At 43.4% G+C, this 24,131-nt stretch overlaps 1 protein-coding gene across 1 annotated transcript in view; it reads left to right on the top strand.

Moving 5' to 3' along the window:
• The window catches only part of LOC138637737 (uncharacterized), a 383,106-nt gene that overhangs the window by 180,825 nt on the left and 178,150 nt on the right, over positions 1-24,131 (top strand). The window contains exons 27-29 of the mRNA XM_069726649.1: positions 2,002-2,136; positions 10,933-11,081; positions 21,597-21,708. Coding sequence (XP_069582750.1) covers positions 2,002-2,136; positions 10,933-11,081; positions 21,597-21,708 — 396 coding nt within the window. The remainder of the gene's footprint in view (positions 1-2,001; positions 2,137-10,932; positions 11,082-21,596; positions 21,709-24,131) is intronic.

Raw genomic sequence — 24,131 nt, 5'->3', positions numbered from 1 at the left:
TTAGGGGATGGTAGGGAAATTTTAAGGCAAGTATATTAAAAAATAGCTTAATCGCATTAAATAGATTGGCAGTTAGGAGAACAGTAACTTTGCCTTCAGACCACCTCTTTAAGCCCTTCCTGATATTAAAAAAGCTAAACCTTCCAAACCGTTATCTTTTTTGCTACCTACAATTGTGAGGTGCCCATCAGACCTTGTTACCAAGTCCACCCCCCTATTCTGTGAGATGTCCCCTTGTCCCAGGTGCTACTGGATCCACCTGGATCTGGGCTAATAACCCATTTTGTATGCCCTTTTGCTGTCAGAGAGCACAGAATCACTACATGACCTCACAAGAAGCAAGTGTGAGACAGATGTTGGATTGATAAGTTATGAGCCCTGGGAGCTCGCCTTGGAAGGCTCTAAACATTTTTCCCCTAATAATACTGAAAGAGGCACACACTTTACTTTTCACCGTACGTATTATACTATATCCAGAATGAACAGGGTACAACCTGATGATTTCCCCAAATGTCATAAGGGCCCGGGAATATTTGCTCACCTTTATGCAATTCTCTGGAGATTAGGTGATACTAGGCCCAAGTGGTTCAGTACCTACACGACCTCATGGGATTCCCCATCAGAGATTACCCTAAGACTTGTCTTTCATTTGTTGACTCTCAGCAATAAGAAAGGATCATTAGTAGACTGATTCTGACTGAGGTTCTATTTATGGCCCAAAAATGTATGACCAGACATTGGATGTCATCAAGAGTGTCTACCATGTAGTAATGGAAATCAGCAGTAAACCTCTCCCTCGCTTAAAAAAAAAAAAAGGCTATTTACGCCAAAGCTGCCCTGGAAAAATTTTAGGGTAGATGGATTGAATCCTCCCTAACTGTTTAAGTGGAGCTGTGGTACACGGGTGTGGGATGGTGGCTCACCAGGGAAAGAGAGGGAGGTGGAGCTTTTCTGGGGTCAACCTTTCTTCTATGTGGTCTTGAAAATCTTCAGACCTGCCTTTATCAACTTCACTGGATAAAAATAGACAAGAGGCAATTTTTGAGTTTTTGTTTGTTCAGCCATGTTTTTGAAGATTGACCACAAATTCTCAAGGGGATTGAGATCTAGGGAGTTTCCTGACCATGGACCTAAAGTTGCAATGTATTGTTTATCTTCCGGTAGTTTATTTGGTATTTGGTATGATTTTCCGTTTGTGAGTGAAACCCACAAAGATATGTTTTGAGATATTCTTTTCAAGTACTATAGTCTTTTCTATAATATCTTTAATTCTTTTACCACTATGTACTAAATATGTTTACATTCATTCCTGGTAATGAACAAGTTTTGATGTCCAATAAATTATTTGCTATACTCGTAATGTATGTGCTCCTTTATATCTTCTCAATAAACTTTATTTGGCTAACAAAATGACCATCATGTTGCCAATCATTACTGGATACACTTGAGACAACACCAACAAGTGGCCATTTCAGTCGCTGGAGCTTTGGTTAGGACGTTGCATCAAATTAGTGGTGAATGTTGGTGAATCATACTCATGGAATGTACAGTTGTGGTTTCCTGCCATTATACTGCGACACGTCAGAAAAGCATTTATGGTTTACTATCCCATCTAAAATATAAATACACAGTCCTAGTATCAGATATTTATATGGTATTGAACAAATTGTAAGTTTGAGTTTGCCATATCTTCATATTTACAAAAAAAACATGATACCCATTACTAAAGGTTGCAGTTACTCCTCTGATGTTGGGGAAATTGATGTTTTAGCAAGAGCTAAAAACATTGAGCTGCTATTGTAATTAGTCTACATCCTTAAAATAACCAGTTAGGAGATGTTGCCAGTAGACTCATACTACCAAAGGTTGATAATATCTATAATTACAGGTGAAATGTCATACTTAATACTGAGATATAATTGTATTTCCACTAACATACTGTACTGGAAATATCTGGATTGTTCTGCTTTATTTCACTTTAGCTTTGTATTTCTTTTCAAGTTGCTGAATAAATGTGGAGCAGAAAATATGCAGGTGGTGCTTGCCTGTCAAGTAAGCCAGAAGAATGCTCTCCTTGCTGCCAACCAGCTGGCTTCATTTTGTTACTTGTCATCCTGGACCTCCCTGGATATGAAGGTTAGTGTAACAACTCTGCTGGCATCACAGCATGGCCTCACATCTCTCACACAATCTTACCCACTGCTCCAGGCCATGATGTGCTTTCTCTTTAATGCCAGCTCCATGTTCTGTGTCTCTGCTCTCTGCATGCCTCATGGCTATGTGTATAGGGGGCCGGCGCCTGAACTCTCTGGTTCTTATAGGAATCAGCTGCACCTGTCCAATCAGTTCCTGACCAATTACCAAGAGGCCTCCTGTATATAGTGCAGCTCCTCCCTGTGGTCTGGGCCTGTGCAATGTGTTAGCTCAGTTAGTGTTTAGCTGCTGAGTTTGCCTGGCCTTGCTCTGAGTTACTTCCTCTGAGCTTTTCTCTGTGCTTTTGCCTTGTTCTTGTAGTCCGCCCTCCAGGAGGCAGAATATCCTGGTCCCTGTGTCTTTGTCCCTGTGTCTTGTTCTATTGCCTTGTCTGTACTTTGTCTTTTCTCGGTCTCCTTGTCCGTGGCTTCCTTCCCTGCTTTCTTTCCTTGTGTTTTCTGTCTACTTACACTCCGCACTCTTGCGGCTCTGCACTCAGACCTTGCTTCGCACTCTCTGGCTTTGCTCTGTGGCTCCGCTCTTTGCGGTTCTATCTGGCTCCGCTCTTTGCGGTACTATCTGTCTCCGCTCTTGGCGTTACCTCCAGTGTCTCCGCTCTTGGCGTTACCTCCAGCGTCTCCGCTCTTGGCGTTACCTCCAGCGTCTCCGCTCTTGGCTCCGTCTCCAGCGTCTCCGCTCTTGGCTCCGCCTTCAGCGTCTCCGCTCTTGGCTCCGCCTTCAGCGTCTCCGCTCTTGGCTCCGCCTCCAGCGTCTCCGCTCTTGGCTCTGCCTCCAGCGGCTCCGCTCTTGGCTCGGCCTCCAGCGTCTCCGCTCTTGGCTCCGCCTCCAGCGTCTCCGCTCTTGGCTCCGCCTCCAGCGTCTCCGCTCTTGGCTCCGCCTCCAGCGTCTCCGCTCTTTGCTCCGCCTCCAGCGTCTCCGCTCTTGGCTCCGCCTTCAGCGTCTCCGCTCTTGGCTCCGCCTTCAGCGTCTCCGCTCTTGGCTCCGCCTCCAGCGTCTCCGCTCTTGGCTCCGCCTCCAGCGGCTCCGCTCTTGGCTCCGCCTCCAGCGTCTCCGCTCTTGGCTCCGCCTCCAGCGTCTCCGCTCTTGGCTCCGCCTCCAGCGTCTCCGCTCTTGGCTCCGCCTCCAGCGTCTCCGCTCTTTGCTCCGCCTCCAGCGTCTCCGCTCTTGGCTCCGCCTCCAGCGTCTCCGCTCTTGGCTCCGCCTTCAGCGTCTCCGCTCTTGGCTCCGCCTTCAGCGTCTCCGCTCTTGGCTCCGCCTTCAGCGTCTCCGCTCTTGGCTCCGCCTCCAGCGGCTCCGCTCTTGGCTCTGCCTCCAGCGGCTCCGCTCTTGGCTCTGCCTCCAGCGTCTCCGCTCTTGGCTCTGCCTCCAGCGTATCCGCTCTTGGCTCCGCCTCCAGCGTCTCCGCTCTTGGCTCCGCCTCCAGCGTCTCCGCCCTTGGCTCCGCCTCTTGCGGCTCCGTCCTTGGCTCTGCCTTCTCCTTCTCTTCTCTTAGTTCCACCTTCTACTTGTTACTTGGTCCTCCTGTGTGAACAGGTCCCAACCTGTTCCTTCATTCTCCTTTCCTTCTGGCTTGTTTCCGTACCTGCATCTTCTGTGTGTACAGGTCCCTACCTGTTCCTTCATCACACTCACAATAGGACTGCACTCGGGTGTCATCAGAGTGCAGCCTGATTCATACACCACATCAACCAGTCCTGTGTATCCTGTGTTCCTGCCAGTCCTGCACTGCCTTCCAGTCCTGTGTTTTCTGCAGTGCCTCCCAATCCTGTGTTCCTGCCAGTCCTGCCGTTCCTGCCCTGCCTTCCAGTCCTGTGTTCCTGCTGTCCTAGCCAGTCCTGTTTCCTGCCGTGTCTCTGCCAGCCCTGAGTTCCCTGCCGTGTCTCTGCCAGCCCTGTCTCAGCCGTGCCAGCCTACTCGTCTGTGTTCCAGCCGTGCTCTTCTGCCAGTCCTGCCTGATGCCCGCACCAATCCTGGTGTTCCTGTCTCCCAAGTGGGATCAGCAGCCACAGCCAGACACCACCCTGGAGTAGCACATGGCAGCTGCCTGCTGCACAAGCCTGACCTCACCATCAGAGGCTCCAGTGAAAACCCAGGCAGCTGTTATAGTCACGCCCCTTCCAGGGTAGTCTGGTTTGTGGCACAGTGGGGCCACAAAACCCCCGAGCTCACGCCCACCAGTCAGGGCGTGAGCGTGACAGGTAGCAATGCAAAGTGCTAGTACTTTTCACAATGTATGTCCAACCAGTTATGTGTATGTGTATAAAGTTGTGTGAAAAGTGTTTCCCCCTCCTGATTTCCTATTATTTTGAATGTTTGTCACATTTAAATGTTTCAGGTCATCAAACAAATTTAAATATCATTCAAAGATAACACAAGTAAACACAAAATGCAGTTTATAAATGAAGGTGTTTATTATTAAGGGAAAAAGAAATCCAATCCTACAGGGCCCTTTGTGAGAGAGTGATTGCCCCCTAAACCTAATAACTGGTTGGGCCACCCTTAGCAGCAACAACTGCAATAGCTTGCGATAGCTGGCAATGAGTCTGTTACAACGCTCTGGAGGAATTTTGGCTCACTCATTTTTGCAGAATTGTTCTAATTCAGTCACATTGGAGGGTTTCCAAGCATGAATCGCCACTTTAAGGTCATGCCACAGTACAGCTCTGGCAAAAATTAAGACACCACTGCAAAATGTTCAGTTTGTCTGATTTTTCTCTTTATAGGTATAGTTTTGAGAAAAATGTAAATTGTTCTTTTATTCTATAAACTTCTGACAAAATGTCTCCGAATTTCCAAGCAATAAATTTTGTATTTTTTCTGACAAAGAAAAATGGTAAAAATTAAAAAAACACAAAACAGTGCTTTCAGACCTCAAATAATGCAAAAAAAAGTAAGTTCATAATCATTTAGAAACAACAATACTAATGTTTTAACTCAGGAAGAGTTCAGAAATCAATATTTTGTGTAATAACCATGATTTTTAATCACCGCTTTCATGCGTCTTGTCATTCTTGCCACCAGTCTTTCACACTGCTTCTACCTCAGGTCTGAAGATTGGGCTGCCCATAACAGGGTTTTGATGTGGTGGTCTCTTAATTTTTGCCAGAGCTGTATCTCAATCGGATTAAGGTCAGGACTTTAACTAGGCCACTCCAAAGTCTATATATATATAGTTCTGCTCAAAAGTTTACATACCCCGGCAGAATTTTTGCTTTCTTGGCCTGTTTTCAGAGAATATGAATGATAACACCAAAACTTTTTTTCCACTTATGGTTAATAGTTGGGTGAAGCCATTTATCGTCAAATTACTGTGTTTTCTCTTTTTTAATTCATAATGACAGCCCAAAACATCCAAATGACCCTGATCAAAGGTTCACATGCCCAATTTCTTAATACCGTGTATGGCCCCCTCTAACATCAATGACAGCTTGAAGTGTTTTGTGGTAGTTCTGGATGAGGTTCTTTATTTCCTCAGAGGGTAAAGCTGCCCACTCTTCTTGGCAAAAAGCCTCCACTTCCTGTAAATTCCTGGGCTGTCTAGCATGAACTGCATGCTTGAGATCTCCCCACAGTAGCTCAATGATATTGAGATCTGGAGACTGAGATGGCCACTCCAAAACCGTCAGTTTGTTCTGCTGTAGCCAATGACAGGTCGACTTGGCCTTCTGTTTTGGATCGTTGTCATGTTTGAACGTCCAAGTACGTCCCATGCGCAGCTTCCAGGCTGATGAGTGCAAAATTGCCTCCAGTATTTGCTGATAACATGCTGCATTAATCTTTTCTTCAACTTTCACCACGTGTCCTGTGCCTTTGTAGCTCACACATCCCCAATCCACATCCGTGCTTTACAGTAGGAATGGTGTTCCTTTCATCATAGTCCTTGTTGACCTCTCTCCAAATGTAACATTTATGGTTGTGGACAAAAAGTTTAGTTTTGGGCTCATCACTCCAAATTAGCTTGTCCAGAAGTTTTAAAGCTTGCCTCTGTGCTGTTTTGCGTATTGTAGGCAAGATACTTTGTGGTATTTGCGCAGTAATGGCTTTCTTCTGGCGACTCGACCATGCAGCCCATTTTTCTTCAAGTGCCTCCTTATTGTGCATTTTGAAACAGCCACACCGCTAGTTTTCAGAGAGTCCTGTATTTCAGCTGATGTTATTTGTGGGTTTTTACTTTGCATCCCGAACAATTTTCCTGGCAGTTGAGGATGACATTTTTGTTGGTCTACCTGACCGTGGTTTTGTTTTTACAGAGCACCTGATTTTCCATTTGTTAATCACGCTGCTGACTGGCATTCTCAATTCCTTGGATATCTTTTTGTATCCCTTTCCTGTTTTATACAGTTTAACTACCTTTTCCCGTGACTCACAATCCAGAAATGTCAGTGGCTGGATGAGAGATGAAAGAGTCTGTCTGGAACTCAGAAACTCACTCAGCTTTTATGCACACACACTGATTACAAGCAAGCAGGACACAGGTGAGGATGTTACCTTTAGTAGCCATTCAAACTCATTTGTGTCAACTTCGGTGCTTGTTATCAGGTCAAAATCACCAGGGTATGTGAACTTTTGATCAGGGTCATTTGGATGTTTTAGGTTGTCATTATGATTTAAAGAGAGAAAACACAGTAGCATGACAATAAATTGCCTCAACCAACCACTAACCATGAGTGGAGATAAAGTTTTGGTGTTATCATTCATATTCTCTGAAAAAAGGCTAAGAAAGCAAAAATTCTGCTAGGGTATGTAAACTTTGAAGCACAACTGTGTGTGTATATATATATATATATATATATATATATATATATATATATATATATATATATATATGTATATATATATATGTATATATATATATATATATATCCTGTATATATATATCTGTATATACACTGCTCAAAAAAAATAAAGGGAACACTAAGATACCACTTCCTAGTTATCACTGAATTAAATATTTAAATATTCCAGTTGTAAATCTTTATTCATTACATAGTGGAATGTGTTGAGAACAATAAAACCTAAAAATTATCAATGTAAATCACAACTAATATTCCATGGAGGTCTGGGGTTGGAATGATGCTCAAAATCAAAGTGGAAAATGAAGTTACAGGCTGATCCAACTTCAGTGGAAATGCCTCAAGACAAGGAAATGATGCTCAGTTGTGTGTGTGGCCTCCACGTGCCTGTATGACCTCCCTACTGTACAACGCCTGGGCATTCTCCTGATGAGGCGGCAGATGGTCTCCTGAGGGATCTCCTCCCAGACCTGGACTAAAACATCAGCCAACTCCTGGACAGTCTGTGGTTCAACGTGACGTTGGTGGATGGTGCGAGACATGTTGTCCCAGATGTGTTCAATCGGATTCAGGTCTGGGGAATGGGCAGGCCAGTCCATAGCTTCAATGCCTTCATCTTGCAGGAACTGCTGACACACTCCAGCCACATGAGGTCTGGCATTGTCCTGCATTAGAAGGAACCCAGGGCCAACCGCACCAGCATATGGTCTCAGAAGGGGTCTAAGGATCTCATTTCGGTACCTAATGGCAGTCAGGCTACCTCTGACTAGCAAATAGAGGGCTGTGCAGCCCTCCAAAGAAGTGCCACGCCCCACCATTACTGACACACTGCCAAACCGGTCATGCTGAAGGATGTTGCAGGCAGCAGATCGCTCTCCACAGCGCCTCCAGACACTGTTACGTCTGTCATATGTGCTCAGTGTGAAACTGCTTTCATCTGTGAAGAGCACAGGGCGCTAGTGGCAAATTTGCCAATCCTGGTGTTCTGTGGCAAATGCCAAGCATCCTGCACGGTGTTGGGCTGTGAGAACAAGCCCCATCTATAGACATCTGGCACGCAGACCATCCTCATGGAATCTTTTTCTAACCGTTTGTGCCGACACATGCACATTTTTGGCCTGCTGGAGGTCATTTTGCAGGACTCTGGCAGTGCTCCTCCTTGCACAAAGGCTGAGGTAGCAGTCCTGCTGCTGGGTTGTTGACCTCCTACGGCCTCCTCCACGTTTCCTGGTGTAGTGGTCTGTCTCCTGGTAGCGCCTCCAGCCTCGGGACACTACACTGACAGACACAGCAAACCTTCTTGCCACAGCTCACATTGATGTGCCATCCTGTATGAGCTGTACTACCTGAGCCACTTGTGTTGGTTATAGAGTCCGTTTCATGCTACCACAAGTGTGAAAGCACAACCAACATTCAAAAGTGACCAAACCATCAGCCAGAAAGCATTGGTACCGAGATGTGGTCTGTGGTCCCCACCTTCAGAACTAATCCTTTATTGAGTGTCTTGATAATTGCCAATAATTTCCATCTGTTGTCTATTCCATTTGCACAACAGCATGTGAAATTGATTGTCAAACAGTGTTGCTTCCTAAGTGGACAGTTTGATTTCACAGAAGTTTGATTTACTTGCAATTATTTTCTGTTGTTTAAGTGATCCCTTTATTTTTTGAGCAGTGTATTTTGTCTGTATAGACATATGTACAGTGCTTAGAAAAAAGTATTCATACCCAGTGAACTTTTTCACATTTTTTCACGTAACACCCAGAAACTTAGGCTGGTTTCACATTTGCGGATGGAGGTGCTGTGGAGGGCTGCGTACGTCCTCCGTGAAGCTCCGCCCACCGCTGCACCTCCTCCGGTCAGCTCTTCCTACATCGGCATGCAGTGTGCGTACCCTATCTTTACCATTACGTACGCAGGCCAGGCCAATGTATGAGGATGCCTCCGCATTCGTCGTTTTGACGGTGCGGTGACCGCACCAAAATGCAACTCGTTGCATTCGGCACAGGTCACTGCACCGTCAAAACGACACATGCGGAGGCATCGACATACTTCGGCATGACCTGCGTACCTAATGGTAAAGATAGGGTACGCACACCGCATGCCAAAGTAGGCGGAGCTGACAGGAGGAGGTGCGGCGGTGTGCGGAGCTTCACGGAGGCCGTACGCAGCCCTCCACAGCCCCTTCATCCGCAAATGTGAAACCAGCCTTGGATGTATTTTATTAGGATTTCATATGATATACTAACACTAATTAGCAACTGTATGTAAATTGTAAGGTTTTCTAATTATTTTTAAATTATAAATTGTGATGTGCATTTGTATTCAGCCCCCTTTAGTCTAATACTCCTAAATAAAATCCTGGTTGCCCAATTGCCTCCAGAAGTCACATAATTAGTAAATTCAGTCCACTATCTGTAATGTTTTTCTCAGTCTAACTACAGCTGTTCTGTGAATGCTTCAGAAGTTTTTTTGAGAGATCAAACAGCATCATGAAAACTCCAGACAGGTCAGAGATAAAGTTGAGGAGAAGAGTAAAGCAGGGTTAGGATCTAAAAAAAATAGCCAAAGCGCTGAACATCTTAAGGAGCACTGTTCAATCCATCATCCAAAAAGTAGAAGTATGGCACAAATGCAAACTCACATGCCAAGCAAGGAGAGCACATTAGAGCAGTAGCAAAGAGGCCCAAGATCACTCTCAAGGAGCTGCAGAGAGATCCACAGGTCACGTGGGAGAATCTGTACATAGGGTAACTACAGTATTAGTTGTGTACTCCACAAATCTGGCCATTTATGAAAGAGTGGCAAGAAAAAGCTATTTTTGGAAGCAAGCCATAAGAAGTTGTGTTTGCAGTTTTCAAAAAGACATTTAGGGAAAACAGCCAGTATGTGAAAAAAGGTGCTCTGGTCAGATGAGACCAAAGTGGTACTTTTTGCACATAGCGAAAATGCTATGTGGCAGAAAACTAACATTGCACATCACCCTGAAAACACCATCCCCAGTGTCACACATGGTGGTGGCAGCATCATGCTGTGGGGATGCTTTTATTTAGTAAGGACAGGGAAGCTGTTCAGAGTTGATGGGGAGATAGATGGAGCTAAATACATGGCCATCCTGGAAGAAAACCAGGTGCAGAAACAGGGCATCTCTGGACAGAAACAATCAGCCAGGACTAGGAGTGCCAGCAGGGTGGTGTACAGTATATCCTATAGACTTCCTATGGGTACGTACACCACTCTGCTCACAATTCAAGGATTGACGTAGCACTTCTGCCGCTTAATTTAAGCAATCAGTTGAAGTCTCAGAACTTTGACCCCTACCAATCAAAACTGCAAAATGGTAGTTATTACATTAAAAAAAGTTTTATAAAAGTTGAAATACCTTTTATGGAACATTTATGTCTCATTCAGACAATTTTCCTGGTATGCAAATAAAGCTATGATTTTCATCAGTGTTTTGGATCAGATTTTTATCAGAGTTTGGTCAGTGTGTCAGTTTTTACCATGAGTGTTTCACTTATGAAAAAAATTAAATTGCAAATATTCTACTCATTGCAATATTGAAAACCAACAGCACATGGATAGTACACGAATGGCATGTGTGTGCTGTCAGCGATTTTTTACGGTCCCTTAGAATTGTATGAGTAACTTTTGATCCATAACTCAGATCAAAAACTGACATGTCTGCATGATTTTTTTTTGCAGGTGCGCTGTCCTAAAAACCCTTGGATTTCTTAGCAAATCCATAGACTATAATGGATACATGTTTATTACATGTACGCAACTGTTATTTTTTTCTGTACTTCAATCGATTTTAGTAACTCATTGCCAGACATTTTCCTATATGTTGTTTCCAACACAGTACACATTTGTGGACATTTATCACCTTTTATTACTCCTTATTATGTTTTTTTTGTATTTGTAGGATGAAAACTTAGCAATACAAAGACAGATCAGCTCTTCTGCGAGTGCAAGAAGTTCTACATCTTGGGCAATAGTTGAAAGTCTGACGTCCATTTCTCCAGTAACTCACTCTAATGAGATTCTAGTGCAGGCACGGCAGTCAAATAAAAGGTACTGACATTAGGAGAGAATCCCTGTATGGATAATAAAAAGTAAGTAAGTATTAGAGCCCTCTGTCCATCAAGCCAACAGTCACATCTAAGGTGTTAGAAAAACTGGGTCAGAGTAATATCCTTATCTAACTTTTGCAGCAGAGTGCCAACTCTGATTGTGATATTCTGTACATCCTGGAAAAGTATATCCTGTCCGCCCCGTAAATATATGATGTAGTGAACCAAGGAGTTACAAAAATACATTATTTTTCAAATCCTGTGTCAAAATAAGAACTGTGAGGCAGCGACAGGTGTTGTATGCGAGGGTCGCTATGTGTCTCCCAGAATGCGCACAGAAGCGTATTGAAACCCGCGGGAGTGCATTGCAGTCACAGGCATAGCTGTGATTGCAATGCAAAATAAAAATAAGCTTGGTCTTGGGCAAGCTATTTGCACAAGGCAGATTTAAGAAAACCCGGCATGGGCTTTTGTTTTTGGAGCTGAATTCAGGATAGTAGTGGGGCTGTCCGTTTCCTCCTGGCCGGGTCTTACAAGTGGCCCATGGCCACAGAGTTCATTTAAAAACCCTGCAGAAAAGGGTTGGGTGTGTCAGTCTTGGTTTGAAAACTTGCAGAGCAGGTGGCTCTGAAAAGCTCAGCCTGTGTGAGGTAACACGGAACCAAGCGGAGCCAAAAGGCCTGGCACTCCTCAGTGTAGCACGGTGGTGCAGTCGCCCACCACAACCAGTCTCGTATACGGGCTGGCTTGATTCCTGGCTGCGATCCGGATGATACCATTTGTTTTCGGTTTGTGAGTAAGTTGGACATTTAAAGAGACCTTGTTTTTGAAGAATCCCGTGGTCACTGCCTGTCTGTCACACTGCACCATCCCTGCTGCACTACAGAACATTTAGAGTTCTAATAAGTCATTTAGTGGTATGTAGACCTCCATGATCTTGCATGATCAATAATATCCAGTAACAATGCTAATCCTATAATATATAGACAATTCAAGGGAATTTGTCACTAGTTTTTTGCTACCCCATCTGAGAGCAGCATAATGGAGGAGCAGAGACAAATGACTCCAGTGATGTATTTATTTAATTATTATGCTTTGCTTATATAGCGCTATCTTATTATGCAGTGCTTTACATACATTATCATTATTGACCCCAATGGGGCTCACAATCTATATTCCCTACCAGTATTTCTTTGGAAAGTTGGAGGAAACCCACGCAAACACGGGGAGAACATACAAACTCTTTCCAGATGTTGTACTTGGTGGGATTTGGACCCAGGACACCAGTGCTGCAAGGCTGCAATGCTAACCACTGAGCCACCATGCTGTCCTTGTATCACTTAGGCCCATTTTCACTGGCTGATAATCGTTCAGATTTTAACATTCATAATCCATCATTCTCAGTACCGTATTTCCCGGCGTATAAGACGACTTTTTGACCCCTAAAAATTGTCCCAAAAGTCGGGGGTCGTCTTATACGCCGGGTATGGCGTGTGCAGGGAGCGATCCTGCATTTCGGCGTGTGGTTCCCAGGGTCTGGAGGAGAGGAGACTCTCCTTCAGGCCCTAGGATCCATATTCATGTTAAAAATAAAGAATAAAAATAAAAAACATGGATATACTCACCCTCGGACGGGCCCTGGATCACAGCGCTGCTAGCGTCTCCCTCTGTTCCTTGGAATGCGGTGAGTGAAGGACCTTCAGTGACATCGCGGTCACATGAGCGGTCAGGTGACTGGGCGTATAAGATGACCCCCGTCTTATACGGCGGGCATATCCCAAATTCCATATTTTATATGGAAACGTTGGGGGTCGTCTTATACGCCCAGTCGTCTTATACGCCAGAAAATACGGTAATTGTATAATCTGAATGGGTTGAGCGACTGAACAACGGGTCCAAAATTGCTAGTTCATTATGCTTGAAATCGTTTATGGAAGCGAAAAAATTCTCATTCCTCTTTTGAAATTTGTGTAGTGTAAATGGAGATTGTTCTCTACTTCAACAATTAAACCGACAAAAAGGAGGAGTGAAAAATTCAGATTCTAGGTATGGCTTTCAGTGATTGGGTGATCAGGTTTGGAGGTAATGGTTTAATAGCACTCGGGGCATTGGAATGAGCACATATTCTTGTCTACTACATACTGCTCTCAGATTAGGTGGCAAAATCTGCTGACGGATTACCATTAAGTTCTTCATAGTTCTCATTGATGGCAGAAGGAAATAAGTGGGTGGCTGTCATACCACGTATATTGTTAAAGGGGAACTAACTTTTCAATAAAAGTTGAAAAGGGCAGCAGACTGACTTGATATTGTGATCTCTCCAAGTTTCAAGTTTTTTTTGCTACAACACTCTGCCTCCTAGTGCCTCTGCCCAGCAACTTGCATTTTTCCAACATAGTGGGCAGTGTGGACATTGCCGAGAAACATGTCAGAACTATACTGGCACTACTTACTTTCTATAATACATTGCAGCCTGCATTTGCAGCACCCCCTCCTCTGTTGTGCAGTACAGTGCAAAATCACAGCAAAAAATGCATAATTTACCATTATATTGAGAAAGTCTATGTAATAATTAGTCGTTTTAACTACAATTTTTTCTTTATAATGGCAAAAACGAGTCATTTTTAGGCCGGGATCACACACAGCGAGAAACGGTCGAGTCTCACAGGTTAAAACCAAGCTCTGGCACCGGCACTCCAGAGCGGAGCGTGCAGCCGCATAGCAATACATGGAGCTGCACGCTCCGCTCCGGAGTGCCGGCGCCAGAGCTTGGTTTTAACCTGCGAGACTCGGCCGTATCTCGCTGTAGTGTGACTCCGGCCTTACTGTAATTTTCAGAATCATTGTAAAAATGCAGTTTTATCACTGGTTGTGACACTGACAGGGGCATAAGATCACAGATGTCCATTTTTATCGTTTTTCACTAACACCATGGATGGAGAGTAGAACGTGGATGAAGAGATGCGGTATATGCTTACACTCAGGCAGTAGTGATGAGGATTGCAAGAGGCAGTGTCACCGGAGGAGATCTTGGCATCTCTGTTACTAGATATATTTTTAGCCTAACAGCCAATGGACAGCAAAGAAGAAGAGCGACACTCGGTAGTTGGCACTTTAGAGTGTTTTTAGGGGATAAAACATGAACCTTTTAGTTGAAGTGAATGATTAATTACTTTTTAAGACATTGTCTACTAATTGTTCTAAAGTACATACTCTTAACATTATACGGGGCTTATAATTGCTCGAAAATGTATCTATGAGCTGTAAAATATCTAGAATATTGTGAGACCAATGGTGAGGCCAGTTACATTGCTGATATTAAATGTCTATAAAAGCATCATTGTTTAATATAAGGATTCCTTGTCCATTTCTCCTTGGATTATATCCACAACTTGGAAGGACGTAGAGTAAATTCCTCTGACTAAGGCCGGGGTCACACTAGCGAGTTTTACGGACGTTTGAGAGGCGCAAAAACTATGCATTGCACACGGACCAATGATTTTCTATGGGGCAGCTCCTATCTGCCGTATATTTCGCAGCCATATTTTACGGCCGTAGAAAATCGCAGCATGCTGCGTTTGTCAGCGTATTACGCAAAAAATCCGCCAATGAAAGTCTATGGGGGCGAGAAAAATACGGATTACACAAGGACCAGCATTGTGACTTGCGAGAAATACGCCAGACATCTCCAGACATCTCCAGGTGCAAGGAAATGTGCCAAGCCCTCAATCAGGAAGCTCAGACATGCTAATTAGCTGAAAAAGCCAGACAGACATCCCGGAAATCGCCTCCACGAAATTGCAAGCAGCATGGCAAACATCATAAATGTCGATATGCTCTTGGTCCAGGAAAGGCCCAAAATTTGGGACCAACGGGATGCCAATTATGCCAACCGGGCTAGGAAAGAGGCTGCTTGGAGGAGCATTTGTGGGATCCTTTTCCCAGAATATGAGCAGCGGCCACGTGAGGTCCAGAATCAAATGAGTAAGTACACTCATGTTTATCTATTCATTAATATTGGAAACTGAATTACCTACATGATATGCTGACTATTGTAATTTACATTAACATTATTATCATTTATTTATTTAGCACCATTAATTACATGGTGGTGGCATTGAGAAAGGGGTTACGTTCAGAGTTTTATAGATGTCGTTTACATTTACATTAACAAAATTTACAGTGACATACTGCTACAGAGGGGAGAGGACCCTGTCCTTATGGCCTGAAATTCTTGGTATTTTGCATTAGATCATATTGTGCTGTTTGTGTTGACAATATTTATATTGATGATCTTTTTTAAGAAATGCAGGTTACTAGGCCACATTAAAATCTGTAAAGTCCTGTCGCCTTGTGGTACCACTGTGCACAATGACCTTATCCATTATTTTGTGCTCTTTCATTGCAGTGGAAGATGTTATGAGACGATGGCGCAGCATACGCGACCAGTATAGGAGAGAAAGGCAGCAGCGGGCCAGGCGTGGGTTCGCAGCGCCTGCCAAAAAGCGCAAATATATTTATTATGACCGACTCTCCTTTTTGGATTCCAGTATGGATCTGAGACCATAAGTAAAAACATCAAAACACATTACACATATATTTTTTTACTGTCAAAGTTAAAATGTAAATTATTTATTCTCATACTTTACTAACAGAACACAGTCCAACCTCACTGAGAGGGAGACCGGCTCAGACTCGGAGGCCATCATAGATCCGTTTGGGAAGGAGAAAAGGTGGCTGGCCCATCTTCACATCCTTCCAGCGACATCCCTCCTGCAACATCTTCAGTTGCACCTCAAGATCCGGCAACAACTAGACAAGAAGCTGCACCACCACCCACAGCAGCACCACATCCAGTAAGCCAGGAGGAAGCAGGAAACAGTAGCAGCCCTACTGTTCCTCTGGAGACATCCCCACAGCCTGCTGTCATTTCCCGCCGTGGCCGCAGGAGGAGAGAGCTGCAAGAAAGTCGCAGGAATGTGGACACTGGGGTCCTAAATTATGTGGCCAGGGCTGCACAGGATGATGGTGAAGAGGCCTTTGTGAGGAGCCTGGCACGGTACCTCCGTCCCATACCCCGTGAGGCAAGGCTACGTGTGAGAAGGTGTATTCAAATACTTATTGATTCATGCACCCCCCCCAAATGATCCATATGAATTGAGATCATTGAGAGGTGGCAGCTCTCATCACGTAACCTCCTGCACATTCCATCATCTCACCAGGTGCATGATCAACAAGTATTTGAAGCACCCCCTCCACCTATGCCTACACCTCTACCCCTTCCCACCCAAAACCAACCAAGGCCACCACATTACCATAATCAGACATTCCATCAGCCTTCACAATATGGCCACTTGTCCAGACCCAGTGCTGGAATCTGGTCCCAACCTGGTTTTGGACGACATGGCCATATTGGGTGGGGTTATGAGCCTTTTTTTCCACCTCATGAGGGCCATACTCAAAACACTTATTATTCGAGCCAATACCCAACAGCACAATATGATCAAGGGCATCATTTTGAGCATGGTCAAACATCCAACACACAGAATGATGTACAATTGGCCCAACAAAGGCCACCTGACCAGGACCCTGAGCATCCACCATCTCCTCCACCAACTTACAGAAATCTGTAATGCTTTTTTGTTTAAATTTTGTTACTTTTTTACATTTTATTTTCTTACAATTTTAATTTTCACACTGCTGTGATAGCACTTGGTTATATATATATTTTTTTATTACGGAAAAAAAACCATATGATAATAATATGGTGTTAAACACAAAAAGTGGCTTGGGCAACAAATAAAAAGTAGAGTCCAAAATCATTTATAGTTTGACCAATCATTCCAACATCATACTCAATTACTCGGTTGTTGAACAGATGGTACATTAGTCAAAGAAACACACATAGTTAAGTAATGTTTTTTCTTACGTTTTTAACTTTGCAAAACATATATAGATATATATGAACACATTACAACATAAAAACAGCATTATCTTGCCAGGGAGTAGCTCTATACTGTCCTCATACACGATAGCAGGGTGAGATATGTAGCTAAACCCCCTGTCTTCTTGAAGAAAAGAGGCTGTAAAATTTTAACCTTCTTTTATTGATTGCAGATGTGACAGGAAAGGGTGAAACTATAGTATGCAATAACAGGAGCATTTCAGAACATATAACTGCACAGAGAATGAAACACAAATAGTCTACAATGCACAGGTAACATGAGATAATGTATAAACTGATGATTACCTACTTAGTACAGTCATGGCCAAAAGTTTTGAGAATGACACCAAAATTATATTTTCACATGATCTGCTGCCCTCTGGTTTTTATTAGTGTTTGTCTGATGTTTATATCACATACAGAAATATAATTGCAATCATATTATGAGTACCAATAGGTTATATTGACAGTTAGAATGAGTTAATGCAGCAAGTCAATATTTGCAGTGTTGACCCTTCTTCTTCAAGACCTCTGCAATTCTCCCTGGCATGCTCTCAATCAACTTCTGGACCAAATCCTGACTGATAGCAGTCCATTCTTGCATAATCAATGCTTGCATTTTGCCAGAATTTGTTGGTTTTTGTTTGTCCACCCGTCTCTTGATGATTGACCACAAGTTCTCAATGGGATTAAGATCTGGGGAGTTTCCAGACCATGGACCTGAAATCTCTATGTTTTGTTCCATGAGCCATTTAGTTATCACCTTTGCTTTATGGCAAGGTGCTCCATCATGCTGGAAAAGGCATTGTTGGGCGCCAAACTGCTCTTGGATGGTTGGGAGAAGTTGCTCTTGGAGGACATTCTGGTACCATTCTTTATTCATGGCTGTGTTTTTAGGCAAGACTGTGAGTGAGCCGATTCCCTTGGCTGAGAAGCAACCCCACACATGAATGGTTTCAGGATGCTTTACAGTTGGCATGAGACAAGACTGGTGGTATCGCTCACCTCTTCTTCTCCGAATAAGCTGTTTTCCAGATGTCCTAAACAATCGAAAAGGGGATTCATCAGAGAAAATGACTTTGCCCCAGTCCTCAGCAGTCCACTCCCTGTACCTTTTGCAGAATATCAGTCGGTCCCTGATGTTTTTTCTGGAGAGAAGTGGCTTCTTTGCTGCCCTCCTTGAAACCAGGCCTTGCTCAAAGAGTCTCCGCCTCACAGTGCGTGCAGAAGCACTCACACCAGCCTGCTGCCATTCCTGAGCAAGCTCGGCACTGCTGGTAGTCCGATCCCGCAGCTGAAACAGTTTTAAGATACGGTCCTGGCGCTTGCTGGTCTTTCTTGGGCGCCCTGGAGCCTTTTTGACAACAATGGAAGCTCTCTCCTTGAAGTTCTTGATGATGCGATAGATTGTTGACTGAGGTGCATTCTTTGTAGCTGCGATACTCTTCCCTGTTAGGCCATTTTTGTGCAGTGCAATGATGGCTGCACGTGTTTCTTTAGAGATAACCATGGTTAACTGAAGAGAAACAATGATACCAAGCACCAGCCTCCTTTTAAAGTGTCCAGTGATGTCATTCTTACTTAATCATGACTGATTGATCGCCAGCCCTGTCCTCATCAACACCCACACCTGTGTTAATGGATCAATCACTAAAACGATGTTAGTTGCTCCTTTTAAGGCAGGACTGCAATGATGTTGAAATGTGTTTTGGGGGTTAAAGTTCATTTTCTGGGCAAATATTGACTTTGCAAGTACAGTAATTGCTGTTAAGCTGATCACTCTGACATTCAGGAGTATATGCAAATTGCCATCAGAAAAAATGAAGCAGTAGACTTTGGAAAAATTAATATTTGTCTCATTCTCAAAATTTTTGTCCATGACTGTACAACAAACGTATTGATAAACACAAGATTATAACACATAGATAGTGCTTACCAACTATGCTAAAGGTACCGTCACACTGAGCGACGCTGCAGCGATACCGACAACGATCCGGATCGCTGCAGCATCGCTGTTTGGTCGCTGGAGAGCTGTCACACAGACAGCTCTCCAGCGACCAACGATGCCGGTAACCAGGGTAATCATCGGGTTACTAAGTGCAGGGCCGCGCTTAGTAACCCGATGTTTACCCTGGTTACCAGCGTAAAAGTAAAAAAAAAAACACCGCTCTGCTTTCCGGCCGCTGGGCTTACACAGGGCAGAGAAGCAGAGCGCCGAGGGACAGACAGCGGAAGGTAAGTATGAAGTGTTTTTTTTTTTACTTTTACGCTGGTAACTAGGGTAAACATCGGGTTACTAAGCGCGGCCCTGCGCTTAGTAACCCGATGTTTACCCTGGTTACCAGTGAAGACATCGCTGAATCGGCGTCACACACACCGATTCAGCGATGTCAGCAGTTAGTCCAGCGACGAAATAAAGTGCTGGACTTTCTGCAGCGACAAACGACATCACAGCAGGATTCTGATCGCTGCTGTGTGTCAAACTGAACAATATCGCTAGCCAGGACGTTGCAACGTCACGGATCGCTAGCGATATCGTTCAGTGTGACGGTACCTTTAGCAACAGAAACAATCCCACAATGCCCTAGGAACTTCCCACAAGACATTGCAAATTAAAACTAGAATCTATGCATTAAACGGATAGCAGGTGGTGCTGTTACCTTACAATGTGAAATATATATGAAGGATTAATGCACACAAAAAACACAATGTCTGTAATAACGGAGACATAAAAAAATGACTAGACTTTCTAGACAGCTATTATATGGCTGGACAGAACAAGCTCCATGAGTTGAAACAAAATAATTTGCCTCAGCTGAATGGCAGACGGGAGAACATGCCATTTTGATGCCATAATGCCAAAGGCGCACTCCACCAGTCGCCGTGCCCGTGAAAGTCTGACATTAAATACACGCCGCTGGTGCTCCAGGTTGCGACGAGGATAAGGCCTCATGACATGCCTGGTCAATTGGAAGGCCTCATCTGCCACAAGTACATATGGCACTGGTTCAGCATTGGAGCCTGGGAGTTCTCGTGGTGGTGGGAGGTCCAACAGGTTTTCACGCAGCCGCCGACCCATAATGGGCGCATTGAAGACTCTAGAGTCTCCTGTTCGCCCATAGGCCCCAATATCTACAATTATAAACCTGTAGTTACTGTCAACTACAGCTAACAGAACTACAGAGAAAAACTGCTTATAATTATAGAATTGGGAGCCCGAGTTCGGTGGCTTACGCATGTTTCCCATCCAGGGCTCCAATACAGTGCGAAAATTGACAATAGTGTGAAAAACCACCGGGTATTTTGAGCCAATCCTCCATTTTGGGCTCCGGCATCACAAGTTCATACAGTTTGTCCCAGACTTGAACACATGTGTTACGTACAATGCCTGAAATTGTTGACCGCCCTATGAGAAATTCAAGATGTAATCCTGCATAAGATAAGCCAGTTGACAGGAATCTGAAAGCACAAAATCAAAAAAAAATATATATATATACGTTACAATGCTTAGACAAAACCATAGTAAACCAAAGTAATATAAGGGGAAAAAAAAGCCAGGAGAACAGTGTACCTTCCTAATTTTACAATGGATAACAACATTTAACATTTACTACATATTTGTATAGGAATGATAAAACTTTTAGTAGTCTAATTAAAATAATATGCTAGGTTTTTAAAATTAAAAAAACAAAACATCATCAACATACAGTATGTGAGGATGGTGAATACATACCGTAAGGTAAGGAGAAGATGCTCCTCTGCGGATATGCTTTTTCGCATCCTGGTATCCTGATACGTGATTCCTGGACGTACTGTCTCCAACAAGATATCAAAATGTGTCTGCAGAACTGAATATAGCCTGTGAAAATGCCCTTTAGTGGAGCGTTGCTGCAAAAGTGGATGCACCCACATTCTTCTTCTCCTCCTTCGCGGATCAACTATCACGGGGTATGGCTGGCCAAAGAGGCGTGACAAGACCCAATTAAATAACACCCGCTGAGTTGGTGTGAATTGCAGGTCAGACGTGTTGCACAAGTAACACCACACCTACCCAAGCACAGCATAAAAATGGCCAGATGGGAGGGTTTCACCTGTTGTTGAGGCCTTAAATAGGAATAGGCTGATGATTTAAATTATTTTCAGGCCACAAAAACGTCCAATTTTTGAGTTTGCGTAAAAAAACGCATTATGAATAGCATACGGATTACATACGGTGGTAAACATGCGTAAAATACGCTGCCACACCCTGCCTACGGATGACATACGGATCACTGTTTTAGGATCATTTCTGCGTATTACGCCTGTAAAATACGGACCGTATTTCCCTACGCTGAGTGTGACTCCGGCCTAATCGTGTATGTGTATGTTGCTCTACCTCTTTAAGTTTCAAATACGAGGTTTATATTGCTTTGATCAGTGATTATGTACCTTTTTACTATTCTGTTCTGCAAATATTTCCACTCAATTTTACTACAGTATGTAAAATCACGTATTTCTGTAGAGCGATGATATCATCCCATGTGTTATATCACTTATTTAGGGGAATAGAGATAACAATATTTTCTTTTTCAGACTTCCAGAAGCATTTGTGTCAATTCAGTTAGAAAAAGTGGGTCCTCGTGATACCATGTTGAATGCATTTCTTCTAAAAAAACAAGCTATGGGGACGGCTCTGAGAAATCCTGTAAGTGCTAGCAAGAGTATAAACTTGTCATTTATAATATTTCTTTATGTTTCAATATATTTTTTAAGAACATTTTGGAGGGTGGCCATATTGGGGAGTCATTATTTCTTAGGCTATGTGCACACGTTGCGGAATGGAGTGCACAATTTTCTGCACAAAATCCGCATCTCCTGGCAGGTGCAGATTTGCTGCGGATTTTATGTGGATTTTGTGCGCTTTTTATGCGGTTTTTACCACTGCGGATTTCTATAATGAAGAGTGCAGAAACGCTGCAGATCCGCACAAAAGAAGTGACATGCACTTCTTTTAAATATGTAGCGTTTCCGCGCAGATTTTTCCGCACCATCTGCACAGCTTTTTTTTCCCATTGATTTACATTGTACTTCTAAATCACAGTGCAGATCTGCAACGTTTCTGCGCGGAAAAATCCGCTGCGGATCCGCACTAAATCCGCTTCGTGTGCACATAGCCTTACTGTATTTTCTGTGTAGACAGTACAGCAAGCTGTGGGCTCAATGGCAGTTGCATTGAATAGGAGTCAATTGAGTGTAGCACAGCCCCCTTCATCAAAGATCATGAAGTGACATGACGTGTTTACACATAGTATGTAATGTTACTATCCTGACTTATTGCTGCCTCTGGCAATGAAACAGAACTGTCATTCTCTTAACCATGTAATCATGAGATGACTCTGCACCTTTTGTCTGTATCTATACAGCAAAGTTGACAAATGAGAAAACAGAAACCGGAAACCTTTTGTAATGCTGTAATGTTCACTGTATTAATGTTAATAGTGTGGATAACAAATAAAAATAAGATTTAAATAATATGTAATTTTCCTATTTAAACATGCCCTTTAATAGAAATGGTCTATCAAAACTTGATAAACTTGGAAATGTGGTATGCATACCAGAACCTGACCATAGAAATGTAAGATGAAAATAGGGTTTTTTAGAAAAAGGTTGGCACTTCTAATATACTATAACATAATACCATATGTACTATTTATACAGCACATCTGTGTTATTAGAGTCCATGTGCGTGAGACATTTACTCTCAAATGGCCATAAAACAAACAATATTACTACAGTCCATTTGATGCTACTATAATCTGCATTACTGCATTTATGCGGAAAAAAACACGGAAACGCAGCGTTGTTTTTTCTGCAGCATGTCAATTCTTTGTGCGGAACTGCAGCGTTTCTGCACCCATTGACTTGCATTGAGTCGGGCACATCCGCAGCAAAACCGCAGATGTAAAAAAGATCTGCGGTTTAGCTGAGGAGGAAACATTGCAGTTTGGGAGGGGGGAAGAGTGTGGGCGGAGTGTGGACGGTGACTGTGAGCTCTCTGTGCTGGGTCTGCGGGCTGTCCGGGGTTCTGCGAGTTCTCCGTGCCGGGTCTGCGGGCTGTCCGGGTGGTCTGCTGGCTGTCTGGGGGTCTGTTGTCTCTCCGTGCCGGGTCTGCGGGCTGTCCGGGTGGTCTGCGGGCTGTCTGGGTGGTCTGCGAGCTGTCCAGGTGGTCTGCGGGCTCTTTGTGCCAGGTCTGTGGGCTGTCCGGGTGGTCTGCGGGCTGTCCGGGTGTGTGTGTGTGCGTGTGTGTGTGCAGGCATCGTCCAATGGGACTACAAGTCCCATCGGGCTATGCCTGCTACAGTGACAGTGATTGACACATTAGCCAATGATGGGAAAGTAGTAGCCCCATCATCCGGCTAATGTGTTGAATGTATAAAAAACACAAGCATACAACATACATACAACATATTCCATACAACATGCATACTACATGCATACTACATACATACAATATACATACAACATGCAGCATAATACATACATGCAACATACATGCAACATACATGCAACATACTCCATACATGCAACATACATACAACATGCAACATACTACATACATGCAACATACTACATACATGCAACATACTACATACATGCAACATACAACATACAATATACATGCAACATACATACAACATACTACATAAATGCAACATATTACATACATACAACATGCAACATACTACATACATGCAACATATTTCATACAACATACTACATACATACAACATACAACATACATGCAACATACTACATACATCATGCAACATACATACAACATGCAATATACTACATACATGCAACATACTACATATGTACAGCATGCAACATACTACATACATGCAACATACTACATACATCCAACATACATGCAACATACTACATACATGCAACATGCATACTACATACAACATACTTCATAAATGCAACATATTACAAACATACAACATGCAACATACTACATACATGCAACATATTACATAACACATACTACATACATACAACATACATGCAGCATACTACATACATCATGCAACATACATACAACATGCAATATACTACATACAT

This window comes from Ranitomeya imitator, chromosome 5 (genome assembly GCF_032444005.1).
Source record: "Ranitomeya imitator isolate aRanImi1 chromosome 5, aRanImi1.pri, whole genome shotgun sequence".
NCBI lineage: Eukaryota > Metazoa > Chordata > Amphibia > Anura > Dendrobatidae > Ranitomeya > Ranitomeya imitator.
Note: the sequence above shows the minus strand (reverse complement) of the source record. Positions and strands in the feature narration are given on the sequence as shown.